Source organism: Manis pentadactyla, chromosome 14 (assembly GCF_030020395.1).
Source record: "Manis pentadactyla isolate mManPen7 chromosome 14, mManPen7.hap1, whole genome shotgun sequence".
Classification (NCBI taxonomy): Eukaryota; Metazoa; Chordata; class Mammalia; order Pholidota; family Manidae; genus Manis; species Manis pentadactyla.
The window spans coordinates 23,707,251-23,733,041 of NC_080032.1; the positions used below are offsets into that span (position 1 = coordinate 23,707,251).

The 25,791-nt window shown below is 38.9% G+C and overlaps 1 protein-coding gene across 12 annotated transcripts in view; it reads right to left on the bottom strand.

The window, feature by feature from the left end:
- Positions 1–25,791, bottom strand: part of CLIP1 (CAP-Gly domain containing linker protein 1) — a 124,956-nt gene that overhangs the window by 40,029 nt on the left and 59,136 nt on the right. For 3 of the 12 annotated variants that reach the window (XM_057492508.1, XM_057492506.1, XM_057492512.1), the window contains exons 4-11: positions 20,086–20,210; positions 18,200–18,422; positions 14,408–14,605; positions 13,700–13,803; positions 11,737–11,797; positions 3,024–3,968; positions 1,308–1,424; positions 431–488 (exon numbers count right to left, since the gene is read on the bottom strand). In XM_057492508.1, coding sequence (XP_057348491.1) covers positions 431–488; positions 1,308–1,424; positions 3,024–3,968; positions 11,737–11,797; positions 13,700–13,803; positions 14,408–14,605; positions 18,200–18,422; positions 20,086–20,210 — 1,831 coding nt within the window. Of the gene's footprint in view, positions 1–430; positions 489–1,307; positions 1,425–3,023; positions 3,969–7,558; positions 7,664–10,666; positions 10,700–11,736; positions 11,798–13,699; positions 13,804–14,407; positions 14,606–18,199; positions 18,423–20,085; positions 20,211–25,791 lie in introns of all 12 variants that reach the window. The other 9 variants (XM_057492502.1, XM_057492500.1, XM_057492505.1 and 6 more) reach the window with 7 other exon arrangements.

The window sequence follows — 25,791 nt, forward strand, 5'->3', positions numbered from 1 at the left end:
ATCACAGGAATACTAAAAGTCCCATGACAAACCAAACTGTTACCTAGTGAATCTCAAGTAGTAAGCATGCATTTCTCATCTGACTCCCCAAGTCCACAGATTTAGGCAGGCACCAGGCATTCCTCCTAGCCATCTCTCTTCTCTTTCCATTTAAAACTCAATAAAGCCATCAATGACTAAAGCATAAAAGTAAGATAATACTTTTCCCACGTATACTTAGATTTCAATATGGAACAAGTTTTAAGTCAAAAGAAGAATTAATGGGAATTTGAGGCTTCAGGAAGCCAACAGAACCCAGGATTAGTGGGTACTGCAGGCACTTCCCAAGCAGTGAAATTAGACCACAGGAAGCATCTATTTTCTTCCTAGAGGGCAGCTCCAGTCGGAGAACACAACATTCTCTAAAGCGATCTGCTCATATAAGACATACCTTGCATACTTCTCTGAACAGAAACAGCCTCCTCTGAAGCATCAGCAAACTTTTCTTTCTAAAGAAAAAGAATTGGATATTCAGAATAAGAAGATTTCAAATTATAAAAATAAAAAGTTTATATAAAGAGTATTAGTTACAAAAATAATCAGTTACAACTACAAAACTACCTGCTTTTTGTTGCTGGTTTTGTTTCACTAAAACTGACTTATACTTAAAACCTGTATGTGTCGGTATCCCTGGCACTCTTCCTGGTTATAAGCCTTGGGTAAGTTCAAGTTCTTGATGCAGGAGAAAAGGTAGAAGGAGGACAGTTGAGAAAAGGAAAGAAAAAGGTGTCTTAGCAATTTGGGATTAAGGGAAGACAATATATAGGAAGGGAAAAAAATTTCCTAAGGTGGAATAAACTGAGTTGTACAAGAGAACTCTTTACATTTATTGAATTAGACACCACCCTTTGTGCACGAACAGTGTGCTCCAACGGCTTGCTCGCTTGCTGTCAGGAGGCAAGTAGGAAAGGCAAAGGGCAAGACCTCATTAGATATGAAACTTAGTGTGTCCAGTGTATAATCTAGAAGATCCCTGTGCTCAGTAAAGCTAAGTAACCAATACCATGCCAAAATAATGCATTTCCAGAGGCAAAGGATATGTATATATATATTTTAAGGTAGTACCTACCTTTACTGCTAGTTTGGTCTTATCTGAGTCCCTTCAAGGTATTTATCAGCCAACGACTAATATACTCAATTTAAATAAATACTTTTAAAGAGAAAGGAAATAGATGCAATACTTTTCTCTTTATGGAGATTTTTGTTTTTAAACAGGAACAAGTCAATGGCCAGAAACCCTGAGATTCAGATTCCCGACAGGTACTTACCAAAATCTGAAGTTCTTTTTCCAAAGCCTCCTTCACTTGACTGATCTCACTCAAGTTTTTCTGGAGATTTTTAAGTGACAGCTCTTTGCCCTGCAGCTCTTTGGTAATGCTACTAGCCTACAATATGGAGTCATGAAGCAAATGAACAATAGGAAACAAAAAAGAATGAGGAAGAAAAAATAAAATATAAAACACTTGTGAAAAACAAACATAACCAAACACAACTAAAAGAAAGGCAGGCATGGGTAAAAAGTTGTCCTGTTTTGTTTTGTTTTTTAACTCTAAGAAGCCAATGACTTTTCACAAAATCAGTTATAGATATGATTGTCTAATGCTTATTTTAAAATAGTCCAAGTAGAGTATTTTTCTATCCCTAAGTTTGGAATATCAGCATGACTGTGGATAAAATGAGAGTTCCTGTGGCCAGGATTCTCACCTGGCCCTGGCTGACTAGCTCACTGCACACCTGTGGGCAATACAAGGCTGCATGACCTAAAGCAGAAAGTGCAGGTGCTTACTTTCTTAATAAGTTAGTTGGATAATTTCATTTTCTGGACTTTAAAAACCTTAAGATGGGAGTGGTGGATAAATGTGGTCAGTGTTATCATAACTTTCTGTATTTTTGTAAATGCTTAAAATATTTCAATATTTAAAATAAAAGCTTTAAAAATGCACAAGGAAAGAGTCATCAGAAATTCGATTTCATTAAATCTTGATGTAAAAAAATGGACCAATGACTACATATTATCTACCAATTTATTTTTGGGTTTCAATTGGTATCTAGGAACCAAGTGAGGAGATTTGAGAAAAATTTCTTATAATCAGTCTGTCATCTTCAACTGCGGTTACTTAGCAATGTTTGCTGTTTGTTTGTCCTCACCTCTCCCCATTTAACCATCACACCCCTTCCTTCTTTGCCAATAGAGCAGCAAAGAACACTGAGCATCAGCACCAGTGCTTCAATGGCAGGACGACAGGGAAAGCATACTCACTCCTCAAACAAACCTTACAGCAGGAAGATGACACTTAACAAGGCTAGTTAGTAAGAAATGCAGCTGTAAGTGTTTCATATAATTTCCTACGCCTCGATCAGAAGCATACTTGTCCAATTGTTGCTCAAAAAAGCAGGGATTCAAACATATTCTCATAGTAACATAGGAAAACCTCCAAGGAGACTTAAGGGCAATGCAAAAGGCTGCAGGCTCTTGACCTTAATTTTGCTGTGACTGTTAACCAATCACAGTATGCTTGTTTACAACAATCAAGTGGCACTCAGAGTTCATGTTCTGTTTTTACAAATAACCTTATGGACAAGGTGGGAAAGGAGATAATCTAACTTTCTATTTTATTCATTCATTTACCTAAACACCATCATTTTAGGGAGTCGTCCATTTTAAAAAGAGATTATAGACAGGAACCATGCTTAAACAGGAGATCACCATAGCACAGCCCCAGCGATAATAAACGATCTGGATAACAGGAAGCCAAACTAAACTCACATAGTTTAGCCATTATTTTCTCTAATCTCCTCAGATGAAACCATACTCAAGATACTCAGAAGATACTACACTCAACTGGAAATCTGTTAGCACCAAGCTATCTCATTTAGGAACATCAGGAATTTGGAGGACGAACTGCCTCAACTCAAAAATAACGTACAATGCAACACAGGAGTGACAAATGGAAAGCAAAAGGGTGGAGGATGTCAATACAAACCTTGCCACTTTCAGTGTTCTTTTCAATCTCTAAACCTTTAATCTGTTTCTCAGCTGCCTCAAGCTGCTGTCTAAGTTTCTCAATTTCCGATTTACCTTCAGAACTGGCTTTCTGAAGTGCATCAAGATCCAAGAGCTTTTCTTCAGTAGCCTTGAGCTGTGCTGTAAAATTACCAATAACCTTGGTTTGTTCATTGCATTGGGCTTGTAGTACCTCTAGCTCTTTTACCTTTATTTCGGCTTCCTGTAATTTGTTTAAGGTGTCTTCCATTTCTACTAGGTGCTGGTCTTCTGCTCTCTCCAGTTTCGCTTTGAGGGCTTCCAGACTATTCTCTTTCTCCTTAATGATTTTCATAAGTTTAGCCCTTAGGGCTTCTATCTCTTTTGAGTGAGCAGACCGTTCGGAGTCTTGTTTGTTCTGCAATTTTTCTATTTCATGCTGGTAATCTAGTCTCATTTTCTCTGTTTGCGTTTTTAGCTCGGCAAATTCTGCTGTCTCCATTCCAATCCCCTTGCTGAAGGACACCTTCAGCTCCTCCATCGCCTGCTGGTGGGACGCAATGGCAGTCTCCAGCTTGGACTTCCACAGGACTATTACATCTGAATTCTCCTTGTTGGCATGGTCAAGCTTGCTTTTCAATGACTCGTTCTCTTTGGAAAGCTTCTCTGTGGCAGCCTGAAGAGCCTTTATCTCCTTCAGTTGTGTTTCTTCCCGGGCTCCAAAATGCTCCTTCAGAGAAGTTATTTCCCTCTGGTGGTCAGCATGGGTGGCTTCTAACTTTTCTTGCAAAGAGCTTATCTCTTGCAAAAGGGAGAGTGACATATCGACATCCCCCGCAGGCTTACTGGTCTCTAGCCTTCTTCTCAGCTCAGCTACTTCCTGTACTCTCAATGCTAGGTCTTTCTCTAGTTCCATTATATGGGATTTTTCTGACACTGTAGCCACCTATTAACAGCAGTCCAAAGAAAAAGAGATCATTTAAATAACAAATCACTGACACTTTCTTTAGCCTTGAAGTTCTTTAGTAACTATTCCACCTCAGGCAGAAGCCTAGCTACAACAAATGCCTACATGCGCATCATCTCTAACTGCCACAGTGGCTTAAGCCCAATTCTGAGAGCTCCAATTCAAAATCATGACCTTTGGCAAACTTCCACCACTTCTGAGATGCCAGAAGAAACTAAAATTGGTATTTCTGTTTCCGCTAAAGAACCTTGAGTGAGGGAAGTTTCTGTAACTGATAAGTTAGAAACAGTAACTTTCAAAGTTCTCAGATATATCTGTCTGCTGAAAAAAAAGAATCCTCATTTTGCTTTTTTTTCCTACTCTGCTTCACCAGGATGTATACATGCTCATCTATCTGATGGAGATGATTTTGAAGAACAGTGCTGTCCAATATAGTGCTGACAGCCCCAAATGGCTACTGAGCACCTGAAATGTGATTCATTTGAAGTGACAAGTGCTGTAAGTATAAAATACATTAGATTTTGAAGATTTCAGGAAAAAAAAAAAAACCTTGTTAACAATTTTTATATTGATTACATGATGAAGTGATAATATTTTGGATATGCAGGTTTAAATAATATATGATTAATTTCATATTTTTATTTGTATGTATTTAAAAAGTATGTTAATGTGAGTGCCAGAGAAATTTCAATTATCTATATGGCTTTATTAGACTTCTATAATATTGGATAGCACTGGTATAAAGGTATAAAGTCACCTATCAAATGTTTCAGTGAATACTACATCAACTACAGAATAAAAGCTTCAAACGGATAATGAAGAATTTGCTAACCTTTAAAAAAAAAAAAGATGGAATACTTACCTGAAAAAATATATAAGAAACCTATAGAACCCCCTTTTTTCTGTCAGCATTTTGATGTACACATCTTGTTCCCTAACCCAGTGGTTCTCAGACTTTATTATACACATGAATTACCTGGGATGTGTGTCTAAAATGCTGTTTCCCACATATTTTGATTCTATTTCAGCTCTGGGAGAGTACTCAAGAATTTGCTTTTTTTAAACAAACACCCCAGGACTAGGAAAAATGCATCCTTAAACTGTGTCCTTTTATTCTTAGGAAATTATTTCATTTTCCTCTGCTGTCAGGCAGTCAGTTTAGTACACAAAGTATGTGAGAAATGCAGCTTCAGACACAAAAATTATTTTTTACTAACCTGGGAAATAGAAGGGAACATGAATGATTTAAAAATACCAGGTAGTCCCAAGTTTCAAGGATTAAAACTTCTCCAGATTGAAGACTCCTCTCCCTTACTGCCTTTTCTGGGACAGAAAATAATGGATGTGTATGTTTCCTTCATTTGATCTGCCCATATAATACAGATAAGGACTAAAATGTCCACAAAAGAATAGGAAAAGAAAACACTTGGGTCTTCAAAACTGTGTAATCAAGTCATTAAGGATTTCAGAGCTAACTATAATTGTTGTGTTTTAGGTTAAAGATGTTAATTCATTACGTACTTTTTTCTGGGGTTGGGGGGAGTCCAAGAATTTATTACCATAAACTAAGGTACAAAACATTAATAAACCCCACTGCTATAAGGTCTATAATACAAATTAAATCAAACAAGGAATACCTCTTAATTAGGCACAACAAAACAGTCAAATTGAAGAAATGTCAAGTAAAAAATAAGTGAAAATAATAAAGAGTGTGATTATACTTCATCTAGGGTCTTCACAGCACTCCCATTTCTTATTTAATGTCCAAAGTCTGCCCTTGGGCAAAACTATCTGTGTCTGACTCTCCCATGAGTTTGAGGCCATAAAAGTCAGGTATCATTTCTCACTATTTGCTAATATCTCTACAGCACCAAGCACAGTGTTTATAAACTGGACTTATTGGTTTAGAAGAATTGTAAAGTGCTTCCCAAAAAGGAAAGTAGGTGATATGAAACGTAGATGGGTCACAGGTGGTTTCACATAAAGCAATCCAAGAGTGAGCCTTTCCTTATAGAAAGATTAACAGCTTGAATCTGAAATTCTGAAACCATGTGGTGAATGGATGTCTTTTAACGCACAAGGAAAAAAATATTAAAGTTGTTTGCTAATAAAGCTACATGGGAGAGGAGCTCAGAAGTTAAAAAAAAAAATTCCTATTTCAACAGACGGCCACACAAAAGAGCTCAATCTTACTATTAGTCCCTTGTATTTCCCAGATCAAGTCTTTGACTGTCAAGTAACAAAGAAACCACACCAAACTACAAGGATTTCTTTTCTTACCAAATACACAGGAGAGATCTTTAGTTCTGAGGCTAACTAAAACATTTTATTTCTTCTTAAAAAATAAAAACTTAAGATTTAGAGAACAGAAATACTTGATTATATAAATTTTTAGATCAGTCAATGATTTCTCAATAAGAGAAATTTCTAAAAATACTAGTAATTCAAGAGAAAAAAATCAGGATACCAAACTGATCAGAGTTAATTTTTGAAAATTTAAAGATCTGTGCAACTTAGCCATTGACAATGAAATGCATGATTTAAAAGGTATATATATATAAATATATATACACACACATAGCATGTTTTCTGATACATTAATGACTCATTATTTCTTTAAGCTTTCAACACAAAACTACTTCCATGATAAGCAGACTCCATGCTGTGGTGGTCAAGAGCACAGACTCTGGGGCCAAATGGCTTAGATACAAATCCTAGCTCCACTATTACTATTAGCTGTGTGACCTTGGGCAAATTATTTAATCTCTCTGTGCCTTGGTGTTCCTCACCTGTAAAATGGGGACAATACTACCAGATCCCTCCCTGGTCTTTGTTAATACATGTAAAATGCTCAGAATAGTGCCTGGCACCAAAGAAGCATATGTAGGTGCTTTCATATGTAAGTAAGCAAAAATATGACTAATGCAAGTGGCTCCAAGGGCCAAACAGGGATCTGGGGGCCGTAAGAAGCCATTCTGTCCCCAACACACTTCTTCCTCCAGGCTGCTGAGAGTTTAGCCTACTAGTGACAGGGAGGGAATGCAAAGAAAGATCAGGCTTTAGAGGAAAAGGTAACCGGGCTGAAAGTCCTCATTCAAAAGAGTCGGTGTTTCACTTCCCGCCCCCAGGAGGCCAGGGCAGAAGGCAGGAGAAGAAAGCTCAAGTAAAACAACAATAACAAAAATTATTCAAAGAATCCAGTAATTAGGATTTGAGAACAAGAGGACAATTGACTGCTTGTGGCCAACTGGAGCAATGTATTTAGGGGTATGCATACCAAGAGCCTCAAATGCAGTGTGGATGTCCACACAGTCAATGCAGTTGTAGAGTTTTTTATCTCGACTTGGGTTGAGTTAACTAATGGAATAGGTCTTTACCTTTGACAAAAGATTTGATATAAACACCTGTGCCTACCCATCAGTCTAAGCTCATGAACACCTGAACAGTACCAAGACCAAACTCAGGTTGAACCACTGGGTCAAGGCTTAGGCCAACTGCAAGGCACGTCACACTAGGCGTCCACCATTCACATACATGGGTCTGCTTCATTAAATAGTGAAAACCATTACCCTAGTGTCTTCTAACTCCCTCTGGAGTTTGTCAGCTTTGGTCTTTTCAAAGAGCAGGCTCTGTTCAAGCTCCTTAATGCGGGCATGCTCCAGTTTGGTCTGCGTCTGTTAGTAAAAAGGAAGAGGAAGAGAACACAACAGTGCCACCGTGACATGCCAGCACAAGAGGAGAGAGAGCGGCATGCAGGCTGAGCCACCAGTACCTTTCGCCAAAGAATGAACAAAAAGGGCCTATGGATAAGGGAAGAGGATGGTCCGGGATGAGGTGGCTGGGGGTGAGGATGAGCACTATGGAAAGAAGGATGAGGTGGGCAGGGGACATGAGCTATCTACTGAGAAAGAAAAATGAAAACACATGAGGCAAGATTGAGTGTCAGATGCATGCAGCCAAACATCAGTTATATCAATAAGTGACGTTTATCAGCATAAATTAGAATAGTTAATATCCTCTAAACTATCATTTTCCCTCCCCCCTACAACAGCTATTTGACATTAATGTGTATGTAACTGACTTGGTGACTTGAAAAAGTAGATAGACCCTCAAAATAAACATCACTATCACCTAAATATGGAAAAGGTAACGTCATAAACCTTGTAAGTGCTCAGTGAGCCCCTGGAGAAGATCCCTGCCTTTGGCATACAATTTCATGTGCACAGGGTCAGGTCTTAGACCTAATGAGGGGAACCCAAGGCAACCACAGCAGGGGCCTTTGTGGAGATGGGTGAGAAGGATCTGGGATTCTTAGCACAGTTCTCACATGTGACAGGGGAGGAGCCACTAAAGCTCTAATTTCCTTCCAACAATGGATTTTTCAGAGCCTATTTGTCACCAGAAAAAAAGAAAGAAAAGGGAATCAGAATCACAAAGAGAAAATTCAGTAATCATGCTGGGCAGCCTCTGTCTCTAAGACTCAGCAGGAGAACTGTTTAGCTAGAACTGGTAAGGGGCTGTCTCATTATCTTGATCCTAAGATGAAGCAGTTCTTATCAGTTTAGAGGGGAGAAATGGTGACTCAACACAAAGGCATGAGTTTGAACTCCATGCACAAATTGCTGGTAAGATCCCCGTCATCACTTACTTAGGCTCTTCTGATGAAGGACCCCAGAAGGTGATCTCTTTAAAACAGAATCTTAAATTAATTTGAAATAACCTAGATATCAGTCTGAATGAACCTATTTGCCCACTCCCCTCTCCTATTCAAGAGGCTATCAGAATAATCAACTGATAAAACTGCTCCCAGCAACTTCTAGTCACTTGTATTAACTTAAATATTTTGTGGTTCTACATGATCAAATGTATTAGTCTGAACAATTACAGGCAATGAGAAAAATGACAACTCTATATAAAGTAACAAAGTAGTACAGAGCTTAGGTCGCCTGCTTTACATTATAAACATCTTTGCTAACCCCAATGGCACTCTGGGGGATTTCAGTGCCTTCAAGAGGTCACTTTGCTTGTGAACCACTATAAATAAAGTATCATGGAATTTTTAAAAGGTGAACAAAAAACTTTTTTTTAATTCATCAAGTGCTTCAGCTCTTTACACTCAACAAAAATAATGAAGTAAAACTCAAAACCTAATTGTCTGGAGAGTCCCCTTGGTCAATATGTGCCTTAAAAACATTAAGTTGTTCAATTTACCTGCTTTCACAGGAAAAGAATCTAATCCAGATCTATATGATTGGGGTCACAACCTCAAGAACTGAAATCCAAAACTAACAGTAATAAGCAAAAAGTAGCCTTTTTTCACCTCTTGACACTGAGTTCAGTACCTCTGGATGAAAGGTCACCACTTCCAGAAGAAAAGCAAATATCTATTGAATGTGACCTCCCCAATCCAAGATGTTCCAGATGACTGCAGCTGACCTCCCTACTGGCAAGTATGCATACAGATGATCTGCGCTCTACAGCTGTATTTGATCACTTATGAGCAAGGTACCTAGAGATCTGTTTCTATGCCATGGTATGCAGTAAAAACTGTTCCACTGAACAGGACAGTCCTCCTTTTAGAAGTATTCCTTTCGTAAGTAAGACAGAGTACCCCAAGAGGAAAGTCCTGGGACAGGGACTGAGGGAAAGCAAAGGCTCTGTGAGAAGCGCACAAGAAAGGCAGGAGGGAGATCCCATGCAGACTGACACGGATGCAGCAGGAGCCTGTTTCGGAAGGAGAGAAGAGACCCAGATCACTGAAGTAGCTGCACAAAAAGGAAACCTTCAGAACGGAGACTTTCTTAAAAGTTCAGTCTTGAGCTGTCTATTTCAGCTGTCAGGAGGTGGTAAGAGGAAAAACTTTTTTATTTTTGTTCTCTTGTGGTGGTAAATCAAGGTAAAAACTTTTGGGTTCTTTCAACTGGCATCACAGCAGGGTGCTTTTGAGGCCACTTAGGTAAGACTGGAATAGGGTGTTTGATCTTAATCAGAGGGTGGAAGGAAAAAACATCTGCATGTCTAGTAGCACTGCTACTAGAAAAAAATCTCACTTTGGTAATAATAAATTTAAAACACACAGTGTCTTCACTGAAGAATACTCACCTCCAGTTTCAGAAACTAGGGAAAATCAGCCTCAACAAGTTAAATTTGACTTTCTCACTAGTTGCACTGGCAAGCATTGGCCAGAAGAGGGAGCTCACACAAAAGGCAATTAGTCTGGGACTCAACACGAGCCTTTTACTCTTAATGAGAATAAAATTAGACAACTCATGGGACACTTTCCCCCAAATTTCTTAAATTCCTTCACCTAATATGTCTTATGCTTCAGTCAGCTATACTCTCTCTTATAATAATTATATTAAAATTAGAAGACACTATGAATTAAGTGAAGAAGGCCAGGCACCCAGACAAAAATTTTTTCTTCTTTTTGGCAAATTCTTTGTAGAGCAAACATTTGCCTATACATTAAACATATGGATCTATAGAGCTTAGTCATTACCTACAATTTCTTCCGGATATAAATGTAACTGCTTTGAAAGTCACATGCACAGAAATATTAAGGTCAAAGTCTCAAGGTCAGATTATGCAGTTAGTATTTTGAGTATATCAATAAGCATTTTAATCTGTAATCAATCTGTTAACAGGGGAAATATCCACACAGTTAAGTGCCCTCTTACATTCTCAGGATCTTCAGAAATCTGGCTCTTTTGCTATCAGTAAAAAAATAAAAAAATTAAACAACAAAAGAGAGATTCAACTAAAATTCCAGTATGTGATAGGGTTTCAAAGTAACTCTGATTAATTTCAAGTAGGTGAACCAGATAGGCTAGACTAGCCAAGTGCTGATGTAAATATTTTAACTTGCCCCTCCCCAAAACAGCCTAGGCTGTATTTCGTGTGAATTACATGATGATATGAAACTTCTGAGACTTTGGGGTGTTTTTAAATGGATGAGAACAACACAAACATCAACTAAAGGAATGTGACTATATATGAGATGAGTGAAGAAGATATCTATTAAACTGCTAATAATCCATTAAATTCTGGGCTTTACAAAACCTGGAATTCAGCCAAAAAATGCTTTTTTTATTCTGTTGCCTGTAAAGATACATTTATTTCCAAAGAAATCAGAGTTCCTAAACCAGACTCTAAAATTGTAATGGTAGCAAAAAAATGTATATTCATAGAACTGCATAGACAAGTGCAATTTTTACTAATATTACATATTAAGGTGCCAAAAATCTGCAAAATTTGAAAAAATGTAATAATTTACATTTGTCATCTATCTAGCAGTGGTTCAAGAAATTTTTTTAAAAATCAACTATTAAAAAATAACATTTATTCCTTCTATAAAGATAAGAAGGATTTATCTATCTCAACAGAAAAGAAAAGCAAAAGCAAAAAACTTTCTTTTGGACTGTTATGATGAAATAAAGCATGCTCTTTAAAACGCTATTTCTGCTCATCAGAGGAACATATAGAATCTCACTGAGGACACACTGCCAGATTTATGACTTGATTAAGTCAAATTCAAGGTCTTGGATTTTGAAGCACAAGAAAAGAGTAGTGAAAATTTGGCCACCCAAGTCAGGACACCACAGGCACCTCAGCCGTAAGCCCACAGCCCCGCACAGCCAGAGCTGGGGTCCTGCTGTTCCCTCTGCTGCCACACGCATCAGCTGTGTAATGATCTCACCCGCATTTCTGGTACCCAAAAAGGCTTTAGAGAGCTGGAGGGGTTTGTTACCTCAAGATCGCCTTTAGTGATTGATTCTTCCTCAACCCGGAACTGCAGGTCCTCAACCTTCCTGTGGAACAAAACCAAAACAAAGCACTTAAATAACTAAGGAATACATCTGCCTTACCAAAACACACACACACACACACACACACACACACACACACACACACACACACACGTGTATGATTAGTACCCTGGTGGAATTAGCAGATGATGGTGGAAAGCAATGCCACATAGAAAATAAAGAAATATGTCTTTCGGTCTCCAGTTTAAAATCTAAGAGCACTACTTTACTTTGGAAACTCCAAAGTTTTAGCCAGGTATTGATTCCAGAAGGCATGAGGTAATAGTCAAGAAAAATCAACTGGTTCCCTTGGTCATAACTACCAGAATGGGTCTAATCAAGACAAGATCAGCCTAAAGGGAAAAGGTTTTATTACCACAGATGTAAGTTTGAGATTTCAAGTCTTTCTACTTTCTACTTTCCAATAACAGAACGTAGAGGAAAGTGGCACAGAAAACAAACCTCTCTTTATACCATCCCATATCAAACTATTTTCAGGTTAGATCAGCAGGCTACTCAAGCAGGAAGCCCCAGGATACCACCAGTACCTGTTCCAGGACTGGGAGAATAAAGTTGTGAATGATTTGGGGGAGAAACAATCAAGGACCCTATTTCTTTGCTGCTAATTCACATTTTCACATTTTAAATTCTTTGCTATTGGGTGTGGCTTTCAATCAATGCCATCACCAAGCCCATGAACTTTGATATTCTGAAGATTTATAAAATCCAGGTAACATCCATACTATGAATCTTTATAAAGTTGGATGTAAGACAGGGAAGAAAACGGGGACAAAGTTCTTAAAACCTATATGCAAAAACTGAAAGACTGTCAAACTCACTAGCATTTCTAACAAAATGAAGAATAAAAAGTTCTATTCAGTTAAATCAGAAATATAATCGTAGGTTAAAGCCCTCAAGCTTATTAGAGAGCAGCAGGACATTTCTACTGCCCAGCTGTCAGCAGAGCAAGAGCCTGTTTAGGAACTCAAGTAAATGGCATTCATGCCTTGGCATACAGAAGGGCCTAGAAGGGTGTGAATGACTTTTAGCCATTTTTTAGGGTTCAAGGAGAATTTCCTATGCATAGTGTTTATCTCTCCAGCGAGGAAGTAATTTCCTTGATAAGAGACTGCATTATCCCTCCACTGTATCACCTAACCACAGCAGTGCTTACAACCATCCTGAACACAGTTATACCAGATAACTACTGAATTAAGTTGCTGCTATCAGAAATGACAGAAGATGGCATTAAATGCAGCAGAAGACAACATACTGGAAATGTTCAAATGGTTTCCATGCTGACATTGTTTTCAGAGATATTGTTTGGCAATGGCCTCAAGAAACCCCCTTTTTTAAGAACCAAACTTGGCGTTCTGTCTCACGTAATTTAGTACTAGATTTCATCCCATCCTGGATAATTGTTTCACCTGAGAGCTTTGTTTTCTTAATGAATAAGTAACTCAAAGACAGGGACCTATCACCCACCAGGTACAACATAATTTTATGATACATGGAAGGTGTTTCCTAAATACTAGGTAACCTGAACCTAGAACAGCCTCTCCCCAGGACCACCTCTCCAGTGGAAGCTGGGTTAGAATTAATCCCACAACACTAATTTAAGGCTATCCTCAAGAGAAGGTTGGGCACACAGGAGTTGCTTAATAAATAGTTGTTAAGTTAATCAGGCCATCTCTAGATGATTCCAACTTCTCAAAAAAGTAAAAAAGTCACATCAGAGCAAACCCTCCTCACACAGTATGAAGAGTCTGATTTCCACTGAGCACACAGTCAGTCATCCCTTTGGTTCTAAGAGTTGACACCAGAAAGAATGTCAATGGGGAAGTTTTTCCCATGATCATTTAAAAGGAAAAGGCCACACTTGCATGGGGAATAGTTTGGGGTCACCTTTTCTCCTCTTCCAGTTGGTTGAGAAGCTCTACCTTCTCCCTGTCAGCAGCTTCCACCATTGTCCGCAGCTGGTCCATCTTGGCCTCCAATTCCAGGACATGCTGTGGAAGGCAAGATGTCAGTGAGTGGCCTCTTTCTGACCCAGATACAGGCCCATGGATGCCTCCAAAGAGCTACAGCTAAGTGGTACCAATGTGGGTTGGCATTATTTTAAAACCTCTCCAGATTAAAATGCTATGATCTTTAATAGGTTATTTTCAGCAGCATTCCTGGAAGCTAGAGGAAAACCACACCATTAAGCAATAAGCACAATGTCAAAACACTTCTCATCTTTTCTGAAACTGAAACTCACACAAAAGATAATCTACAAAACAGAGATATAATCACTGGTAAAGTCCTAGTAAACAAGCTCACCTGACACAGGCAGGACTCAAGACCTGGACATAAAGGCCTAAAGACTAAGGTAGACTCAAGAAGAACAAAACTTCACCTTTAGATGTAAACTGGTACCCCAGGACACAACTTTCAAACACACCCAGCAAAGACACTGATACTCATTTCCAGTGCTCCCAAAACTAGCTCCCCAGCTCCAAGCACCAGGTACACTATTCAGCCGCCTCCCTCAACACAGAAACTAGTACCATCTCACAAGATCAGCTTAGAACCCGTCACCAACTCCGCAACTAGGTCAGTGCCAGACTTCACCTGGTCGTGTCCGTCCCGGGCCAGAGCTAGCTCCTGCTCTATCTCCCCCACGTGGCTCGTGGCCTTGGCCACCTCCGCCCTCTCTAGGTCCCGCTCAGCCAGCAGCTGCTCAATGTGCTGCTGCTTCTCCTTCAGGGCCTCCTGGAGGGCAGTGGTGCCGGAGATCTTCCTGGCGTAACGGGAGGAGGTTTCAGTCAACTGCAAAGGAAAGTTAGAGAAGTGAAGGGCATGATGCTCTCAGGAAGGCAGAAGAGAGCGAGGCATGCATGGTGGGTGGCTCCGCAAAGCAAAAGCACTGCCTTGGACGCAAGCTTGCAAATTAGTAGGACAGGCTTCTCATCAAAAAAACAAGACAGCCTGTAAATTTCACAAAGAACACATCACTGTGAAGAGGTCATGGTACAATCACGAAGACGTTTAGAAGGAGAGTTAAGTGGCTCAATTCAAAGGTACCTTGAGCTCAGTTGACAGGGCCCTGCAGGAATCTGGAAAAATTCCACAGAACCCATTTAACAAGTTTCTGCACTTTGGCCTGAGCAGCTTTAATACTTATTTTCTTGTGACATTTTGGACAATCTTTTGATCCTTTGACTTGAGGTTGAGACTTTTTCAGCTTCTAAAACTGGATTTTTATCAGGACTTTCTTGATCTTTCTTTCAAAATGAAAGGCACAGGAGATCCCCCCAGAGATCTGGCCTTGAGGACCTGAATCCCAATCACCAGAGAGGTTTAAAAAGATAGATTAAGAGCAAAACTGTATCTGCCTTTCAAAGTGTGTGTGAGTGGTTGGGATGGTATGCATGTGTGTGTCAGGGCAAGTACACAAGGAAAAGTAAGGACATGGGGAGGAGATAAAAGAGGGAAAAGAGAAACCTGCTGAAGAAGAGGTAGAGGAAGAAAAGAAGGAGGCACATGGTGAATGGAGAGGGAGAACAGGTGGGGAGAGAGACGGAGCAATGAGAGGGGAGCACATCTCAGCTCCACCATCTGTTAATCTTTGCTATTTCACACATAATTTCTCCATCTTGAAGCTAAATGTCATGTAAAAAAAAAGAGAAAATAATCCTCTATTAAATGTTAACAGGTTACTTGGGCAAGTGGAATAGTATTCTTCCAGGCTGGGCTGGAGGCTGGGAGGTAGCACAGAAGCCTTCATCCCTCGGCAAGTGTGTGTCCAAGGCCATTTATTTGACTGGCTCTGGAACAATTCAGCCTTGACTTCATCTCATGCAATCAAAGCCTCATTTGCTGCTTGAACGCTCTTCTCTTAATTGGTCTATCGGAGCCCACATTCAAGATTGAGAATGACAATCTGTCATCAATTAATAGTCAGACAGTTTGACAACTATGTTTAAAGAAATCCAATCAAAACTAAATTGCCCTTTACTGTTTCTATTTAGTGAAATTTCTTGAGATACTCAAACCTATGGATAGGGGAGGAATGTCTATTCTCTCTTTTAGCCATCTGATCTTGACTTTCCAATTTTTGTTATGTGAAGAAATCACACTTTCTTGTACTAAAATTTCTTTCTGAATATACTAAATCTGAGGTTACCAAACCCTGAACAGAGAGAGATACCCCAGGGCATGGCAGCAAACTCACAGGGCACTGTGTAACATTTTTAAAATTCAAAGGAAACGTAGCGACACCTGCTGGAACACCTGCGAAGCACTCGCTTGAGGCAGTTCCATTCCAACATGAGATTGTACTGCATTCCTTTCCATAACATCATGTCTTTCCAAAGCTAGGTTTTGGCTGCTGCCAGGGCAAAATACAAATACTGTGCAAAAATCAAGGGGCAAAGGAAATGAGGGTGGCAGTGTTCACTAAGATTCCAAGGTTTGACAAGATGTGCAGTGACCAACATGAGCATACAACCTAGTAGTAATCATGGTTACTTAAAAATGAATTAAATTTTTTTTCCTTTCAATAAATTTGTATCACTGTTTTTGAACAGCTACTAAGTTTTTAGGACATAAATATTAGTTGTTTGGGCCTAAATACTTAAACCAAACTGTCAGCTATTTCTTTTGGCCCAGGAGACTATTAAAACATAATTGAGACAATAAAGGTGCTGAGAAGCCTGGTCACTTCTGTGCTCAATACTTTAAAAAGATCATTTTGCATTAAAGAATATTTAGGCTTTTACATATAAATGCATGGGATTAGACTGTGAAGATACACTTCTAGGAAGGCACACTTTCAATTATTCTGTATTTCTGACATATACCTTTACAGCAATTTTTGGTTTAGAAACTTTAGCCTTCCTATGTAAAGATACACAAAAACAAGCTGTTTCACAAAAAGGCAAGAAGACTCATTGTTTTTTTGTCAGTTTCCTTCACTGAATAAGGTGAGCTAAGAGGAACCAGAATTGGCCTGAAAAATAAGAGGAGAGGTTGTGGAGAGCAGGGAGAGCTTGGTTATTTTCCAAAGAAATGGACACTTATAGCATAATAAAAGTTCTCAAGAAAGAATTCCTAATTTAGTATATACTCTTCCCAGAGAGTTGTTCCTGTTAGCAAAGCAGGCTAATGTCCACATTAGAGTTTGCTGATCCACTCTGAACAAGGATTTGCCCAAACAAGGGGTTTCTAGATGCACTGGTGGCATAGTGGTGAGCATAGCTGCCTTCCAGACAGAGTGGTTTCTTCTCTGTTTCATTGTTTCTGTCAAGCTTTTCTCCCAAAAGTCCATTTGTAACTTTTCTGTTAAGGATGCAGAGTTTCTTCTTTGATTCAAAATGAAACAGTCCAAGCAGGTATTTATTTTCCCTGAACATAGGAGGAAGAAAGTCCAGCTGGCTGGAGAGGGCACACCCCCAACTTCAGGGAAAGATTCCTCCGCCTCTCCCTTCCCCACCTGACAACCATGGAAGAGAAGGCAGAATGAGGCCAAGCGCAGGCAGCCCTACTCCCATCACACCAGTGAGTGCACTGACTCCTGTCTGCAGTTCACCATCATAACAGAGGTCCAGAATTCAGTTTGGAGTATAATCTTGTGCTGCCATTTCACGCTTAAACAGCATTTGCTATCATCAAGTAAATAAACTTATGGGCAGGATGAAGCCAAAAAGGCATTGCTCTGACCTTAATAAAACACCGTATTAACAAACAGAATGAGATACTGCCTGCTTAATTTTAATTTTAATGATTCTATTTTTACTGATCTAAATGGGGAAGAAAGGGTAAGAGAGTAAGAGGGAGAGGGCACTGGAGATGGAGAGCAGAGACAAATAATGGGTTTCCTAGCATCCTTTCAAGTTCCCTAAGTTCCCCTCTGTTTTCTCTGGCCCAAGTCAGGAATACTCCCCACATGAAATACTTTCAATGACTGTATTAATATCAAAATTCTAAGAACATGCCTTTTCTCAAAATACTTCAGTTCAAACACACTCAACATACTTTTAAGTCAAACAATTTTCAAAAGAGACCTATGTCCTTGAGGAAAAGGATTCTTCCAATTTTCCTGTCACTCTTGTGCCCAAAATAATTTTGGTGAAAAGAAATCATCCCATATATTAGACTAATCAGTAGTTACTACAGATTCACCAACTGGTACATCTTAGAGCCTTCAGAATCAGAAAAGAGCTGTTAAAAACTCCTTCTCTCAAAATTTGTATTCTTCCTAAAGTTTCATTGTGTGACACTTGTAAGGATTTTCACAAGCTACAAGTAACATCTAGCACAAGGGCAAGAGGTGACTGTTTCTTAAAGCAAAGCAGTGCATGGACAGTGGGCGCTCATTGTGCCTGGGAGGTACAGACATGCAGTCAGAAGAGGGAGGCTTACTAATCCTGTGCGACTGGGCTTGCTGCTCACGGAGGAGGCCACAGAACTCATGGAGCTGAGAGAGGAGGCAGAAGGGCTGCGCTTCAGGCTGGCGGGCGTGGTCGCCATCACCCGCCTCACAGCAGCGGCTTTGGCCTTGGCTGGAGTAGTAGAAGGGAAGCCAATCTTGGTCACTTTGTGGACAGGAGCAAACAAGCCATATTTGGGTTGACACTGAAAATACCTTTGGAGAACAATGATAAGAAAAGCAACAAAAAACTTAGTAGCCAAAAGCTCTCCTAACTCCTAACTTGTGACAGGTTTGCTGTGAATTCTGATAAGTGGGGGCGATATACTATGTGCAGCATTCACATGTATGTAGGCTGATAAATTACCTCAGTGATGTTTTAGAAAACACACTAATAAATAACAATGTGATAAACAGGGACAGAACTACTCATCTGTTACTAAGGTTCTATGCAAAGGGAATAAGTATCTCTACTATTTGATAAACATACAGCAGGGGTGTTGAGCCATATAATGATCCCACTTAACTAAAATCATGCTAAACAAAGGGAAAAAGAAATTGAACAAACACCTAACTCTGGCAGATTCACCAAAGTAAAGGTGGAGGTATATTAGACAGTAATGTCAGTTATCAGTTGACACTAGAGATCTTACAACTCTAAAGAATTATAATAATGTGAAGAAGGAATGACTTCATAATTATTATAGCACAAAGAGATGTTTATCTCCTCCAGGAATTATTATTGTATTTGACAGATAAAGCCCATATGCTTATAACCAACTTGGAAATGTTTTATATGTAAAATGTTAACAACACTTTATCCTATTAATAATAATGCATCATCTTACTACACTGATGGGCAGTGACTGCAATGGAGAATGGGTGGGGACTTGAAAATATGGGTAAATGTAGTAACCACATTGTTTTTTCATGTAAAACCTTCATAAGAGTGTATATCAATAAAACCTTAATAAAATAATAATGCCTCATATACCACACCTGTGCCCAAGGCCTTCAAAACACCTTGAAAAAGCAGTGTGGGAAATTCCTTTTGCATTCACCACATCACTTAACTCCCATTCTATTTCTAGGAGGTGCAGGTGGGGTCATTCTCACAGCAGATGAGGTATGCCTGCCATTTTGTTTGTTCTCTTGCCACAGAACAGAATTCTTGTCATCAGATAAGAAGACATATTTTATGTTCTTTTCCCAACAAAAGCAGCTTCCTTCTCCTCACCCCAACCCCCAACCCCAACATCCAGGAACTCATTCAGACGTTGACTGCTATCAAAAGGGAGAGAAGCCAAAAGTATGACATATTTCCTTCCTATTTTGTAAAACAGACTGAAAATACTGTATATGATACTATAATGGCAGACACACGATACATGTCATACATCTATCTAAGCCCACAGAATATACACCATTAAGAATGAGTCCTAATATAAAATATACAGACTTTTGCTGATTATGATGTGTCAATGTAGGTTCATCAGTTTTAACAAGTGTACGATCTCATGGAGATATTGATAATGGAGGGAGGCTGTGCACATGTGAAGCATAGGGCATATGGGAACTCTCTGCACCTTCCTCTCAGTTTTGCTGTGAACCTAAAACTGCTCTTAAAAAAAAATCTTAAAAATAAACAAACTGAATCCTTGTTCAGAATTTACTCAGATGTGTTACACATATTACTAAAGAGACATATATTACTAAGTCCAAAGACCAACTCCAATTCTAGTGGGAAAACTTGTAGATGAGTCTTAGAAAATAAAGTGTAGCTCTTCAAAACACTTGTTTCCACTTTATTATACTCAATCAGTGAGATCTGCCAGAGCGTCTTTACATGCAAGAGGGAGGCAGTCCAATTCAAACAAACCTGGTTCCAGCCACAGCCCCGTCGTTCTTCCCAAGAGGTTCATCTAACTCCACACCACACCACTCCCCCTTGGCAAAGTCTGTCTCCCCAAGAAACCGGACTACGCCAGCCTTAGTACCACCGACCTAGAAGAAAAGAATATTAAAATGAAGAGGTGAACTTAATTCCATAGCTTAATCCTTTGCAGTTGCTGCAACCAATGCCTAAGGATGAACGCCACCATTTCTACCAACAGCTGCTTCTCTTTACCTTCTCTCAACTCTCCAGAGACTGGCAAAGTTTACCTGGTGGATTATATTCCCAGAGGGATCAGATACCAGATATATTCCCATGACGGAATAGCCTCTGTAATATGTAGTCATGAAGGCTGTTCACCATACTAATTAGTCCCTTTCTTAGAAAAACACTACAGAAGGATTTTCCTGCTTCATAATAAGTATTTTCTATAAAAATCAAACCTTTATATCATTAAAGAATAACAAAATTCATCCATAATCCCTACACTTTTGTATAATAAAAGCAATTAACAATTGCAGATTATTTGTTCATCTTTCCTTTTACATCTTTATCCATGGAAAGCATGGAACCCAATTAACATATACATATTAAGGACTAATATTCACATGTCCACACATGTTTGCTGTTGACTTCTCTATAATATGAAAATGTAAATTCTTTAAAATATTTGGCTCTGTTGATATTTTCCACTGTGGGGCTCTCCATTTGTTCACAACTGTTCAAATTACTATTCATCACATTTTATTTTACATGAACTGCTCAAAGCTATCATTTTTTGTTGTTTAACTTTGTCCCAGCCATTGTTTGATATACTATGTGGACATTAACTACTTCTAAAATTATCTCACCAGCATCTACTAATTATTCCTTTCTTTGCCATTACTTGTCTACTTCAAATACTCATTCTATCATATAGTCTTTCATGTGCACATGAGAACACAAAGCTGTGTCTGAGTCTTTCTACAGCTTCAAGAGTTCCTTATTTGGGTTCCTGTCATAGCATTCCAGCTGCTGCCACTATCCAATCTCTCAAGTTGCTGGTGCTGGCTTCCCTTATGACTCTTCAGACTATTTTCTTTTTTTTTTTTTTAGATAATTATTTTTTATTGAAGGGTAGTTGACACACAGTATTACATTAGTTGCAGGTGTACAACACAGTGATTCAACATTTATATACATGATAATTCTAGATACCAGCTATCACCATACCAAGTTGTTACAATATTTTGACTATATTCCTTATGCTATACATTACATCCCGGTTACTTACTTATTTTACAATTGGAAGTGTGTAAATTTTTTTTTTGTGTGTGAGGGGCATCTCTCATATTTATTGATCAAATGGTTGTTAGCAATAAAATTCTGTATAGGGGGGGGTCAATGCTCAATGCACAATCATTAATCCACCCCAAGCCTAATTTTCGTCAGTCTCCAATCTTCTGAAGCATAACGAACAAGTTCTTACATGGAGAACAAATTCTTACATAGTGAATAAGTTACATGGTGAACATTACAAGGGCAGTCATCACAGAAGCTTTCGGTTTTGCTCATGCATTATAAACTATAAACAGTCAGTTCAAATATGAATACTCATTTGATTTTTATACTTGATTTATATGTGGATACCACATTTCTCTCTTTATTATTATTATTTTTAATAAAATGCTGAAGTGGTAGGTAGATACAAGATAAAGGTAGAAAACATAGTTTAGTGTTGTAAGAGAGCAAATGTAGATGATCAGGTGTGTGCCTGTAGACTATGTGTTAATCCAAGCTAGACAAGGGCAATAAAACACCCACGTATGCAGAAGATTTCTCTCAGAACAGGGGGGGTGAGGTTCTAAGCCTCACCTCTGTTGATCCCCATTTTCTAACCTGATGGCCCCCTTGCGACTGTGCCTGTCTTAGGTTGTTCCTCCCTTGAGGAATCTTACCCGTCTCTGGCTAACCAGTCATCTTCCGGGGCCATACAGGGAAATGTAAAGTTGGTAAGTGAGAGAGAAGCCTTATTGTTTGAAAAGGTTAGCTTTTTACTTCTTTGCATATTTATGCCCTGTGGCTTCTATGCCCAGCATTTGTCTTGAGGTGTCTTTACCACTTGGAAGAATTATGATACTCGGTAAATTCGATATGAGGCACGAATTCTATTTAAGGGTTGTAATTAGGAAGGAAGAAGAAAAGCTATAGAAGTAGCAGGCGGAAGAAAACATGGGAAGATTGATTATTTCTTTGACATATCTTCTTGTAGAGTAACTTCAGCATGTATAGGTTTTAAACTACTAATTAAATTGTGCACACACATTAACATAATAGGAGTACAGTTACGTAACCAAAGCATACCTGTAATTACCAGCCATCTCCAGTGAAACCAAGAAAACCAGTTAGGCACCTTAGGCATTTTTGAAAACTTATCTATGATATGGTGGATATTGTCCAACTGAACTTGAACAGTCTGAGAGAAATCAGACAAATTAAAACAACCCATTCCTGGGGAATGTTCACATCCCATATGTTCTTTTAACAGTAAATAGTCAGACTATTTTCTTATTTTTCTTACTTTTTTTCTAAGCTTCTTTTTTTAAATTTCTTTTCTAAAAATGTCTCCGACTGCAGGAAATTAAGAACATTAAAACCAAAAAATAAATGTTATACCTGTGTGTGCAACACCTAGACAGGCCCTGCTGACACGTGGGCTCATTTTCACTGAGCGGCTGCTAAGTATTTAAGAACAGATGCCTCACAGGGGGTACCCACCTTACTCATTTTTCACTGGGGATGTTCACCTTTTTCTTGTTGATTAAAAAAAATAACTCTTTATACATAATGAATTTAAACTAATTCTTGAAGAGCAAATACATCCTCATGGTTCCAAAGTTTTAAATATAAATATGTATCAAGGGGAGAGTCTTCCTTACTAAACTCCTGTCCTGTCTACCTCACTCCTACTATCACAGGTAAGCACTATTGTTTATAATGTCTCCTTCCTCCCAGCATTTATGCATATAAATGCAAATGTTAATTTATATTTTTATTCCTTTTTACTTTTACACAAAAGCCAGTACACTGTGTGCACTGTTCTGTACCTTGTTTTGTTCCATATCCAAATATAAAGAATTACTTTCTTTGTGTCTACAATTGCATGGTGTTCTAGTTTATTAAATCAGTTCCTACGTATAGATAATTTGGTTTATGCAATAAATTTAAAAACCATTTTCGCTAATTCTAAAAAGTCCAGTGGGACTGTGTGAAATGTAGATTACCTTGGGAAGGTAATTAATTTTACTCTTTACAAGGAATCAGCATTTGGGTTTTTCCCTTTTGTTTTTGATATTCTCTATTTTATTTAACTTATATTTTATCTTTACTATTTCCTTTTCCTTCCTCGTTTTGGATTATTGTTCTTTCCTTCCTAATTTCTTAAAAACAATACTTAATTTTTTTTCTTGCTTGTTAATGCTAAAGGCATTTGTTTCTAACTTTTCTCTGAAAATAGCTTTCTATGAGTTTGGGATGGCATTTTTTTCCAGCTTTGTTTAACCCTTTGTTGAAGATGGAAAATGTTAAAGCCTCAAGCTATACACTTTTTCACTGAAAGGGAAACTTTATGAGACTACTTAAGGACCCACAGGAGTTATGTTATGGTTTAAGGAGCTCTAGACAGGAAGGGCTTGTGAAGGGTGGCAGTGCAGGTGCTCCATAACAATGTTCTGATGTCACAATGGGTACCAATGAGAAGAGACAGGGCTAGAGATTGGAGAAAACCACCCAGCAGGCACTCTGTGGTGTCTGTCACTGTAACCTGTGATGCCATGCAGAACAAAAGAGGCACTTGACAGACTGCTGAAAAATGAAAGGTGACCTTCTCTGCTGGGACATTATCTCACCTAAAGAGTCAACCCAGCCCTGGCAGCTCTCCTGGGCAGCTCTCCTACAGAGAAAGGGAAAGTCCTCAAGCCCATTTTCACCCACCATTCCTAACAGCACCCCTGTTGTCATACTTCACAAGTTTACTCCTCCTCTTCAAGAGTATGCGACAACTGTGTTTAAAACCCTCTGCTTCTTTAGACAATATTTTATGAGCACCTGCTGTGTGTCAGCACTGTCCAAAGTGCTGGGGATAGGACAGTGAATGAGATAGAAAGGTGCAAAACTGCTATAGTTCCTAAATTCTGGTCGAGGGAAATGGACAAGGAGCAAGTAAATAAATGAAAAGATAATTTTAAGTAGATGGCTGTGAAATGAAACAGGGCAGGGGGATGTGATAGTGTGTGGAGGGTCTCTAGCTGGGGTGGCAGGGCAAGAATCCCTGAGGAGGTGAAGAATCCAAGCCAAGACTCCATCTGAGCCAAGACTGAATGACTACACCAGCTGTGCGAAGACTGAAGAGCAGATCATTCCAAGCAGAGGCAACAGCAAATCCTCAGTGAGAATCAGTCTGAAGTGCTGAGGGAACAGCAGGGAGGCAGGGATAGTTGGAGTGGAGCCAGAAAAGGACAAGTGGAGGGAGACAAGGTCAGAAGGGCAGGCAGTGTCCAGTCACCTGGGTCCTGCAGGTCCTAAGGAGGAACTTCAGAGTTTTATTTTACTGCAGCGGGAGCCCCATGAGGTAACACTGTGTGGGTTTTCATCACTGCTAAACTTACAGCACCTACAACAACGCCTGGCACACAGAAGACTATGTATTTACTGATTGAAATGGAGAGTGTTAAATACAGCTGTCACAGCAGTCGTATTTTCTCTAGGCTATATAAACAGCCCAGCCCCTTCATTCCCTTATGATATCAGCCAGAGTCTCCCAATCTCTAACACATTATGGTAAGTAAACTCCCTAAAAAATTAATATGACAAGAGCAGGTGAAGCCAACAGGTATTATCTTATAAGCCCTAACTCTCCCTGAATAAATGGGTAAGGAAAAGATTACATAATGATGAAGACACCAGTTAGAAGGGAGAAAAGTTATGCCTGACTTGCGCTTCAATGCTTGAGACTAATCTTCCCTCCTGAAAGCACGTTAACTCTTTCAGGAGTCAGGATCCCAAGAATGCCAAGAAACGGGAAAATAACAAGAATACCAGGATCCCAGAACACTAAGAAACAGGGAGATGGCTAACTTTTTATCTCAGAGAGTGCATGTAAAACTGATAACTCTTCCACATAAGCTCTTAAGTACCAAAACTGTGACATTTTAAACCATGAACACTATTCCTTTAACAAAAGTTTAAATTAAAACTAAATAAATAGGTGAGTGGATAAACAAAATGGTATATCCATGAAGTGGAATATACTCAGCCATAAAAAGAACAGCTTCCCCAAGGTATGACCCCTAACCAAAAAGCATCCCCCCAACCCAGATAGATGATGACCGAATCCCAGTATAAATGCAATGTCACCACCAGACTCAGAGATTCAGAGGTTTTAAGTCACAGGATTGGGGAAAAAAGAAGAAATCAAATTATTAGAATTAATATTATACATTGTGGGAACATAAAATGTTCAGGGCTTTTTGGATTTAACCTGACAATACCTACTACAATTTTAAATGTTTATATATTCCTTGACTCAGAAATTTTAATTATAGGGAAAAAATGGGAACAATCTAACTGTCTATGATTAAATTAGGTACAGTACTTCCAAACAGTGTGATACCAAACAGCAACTTACTATTTTAAATGACAAGTTGTATTTTC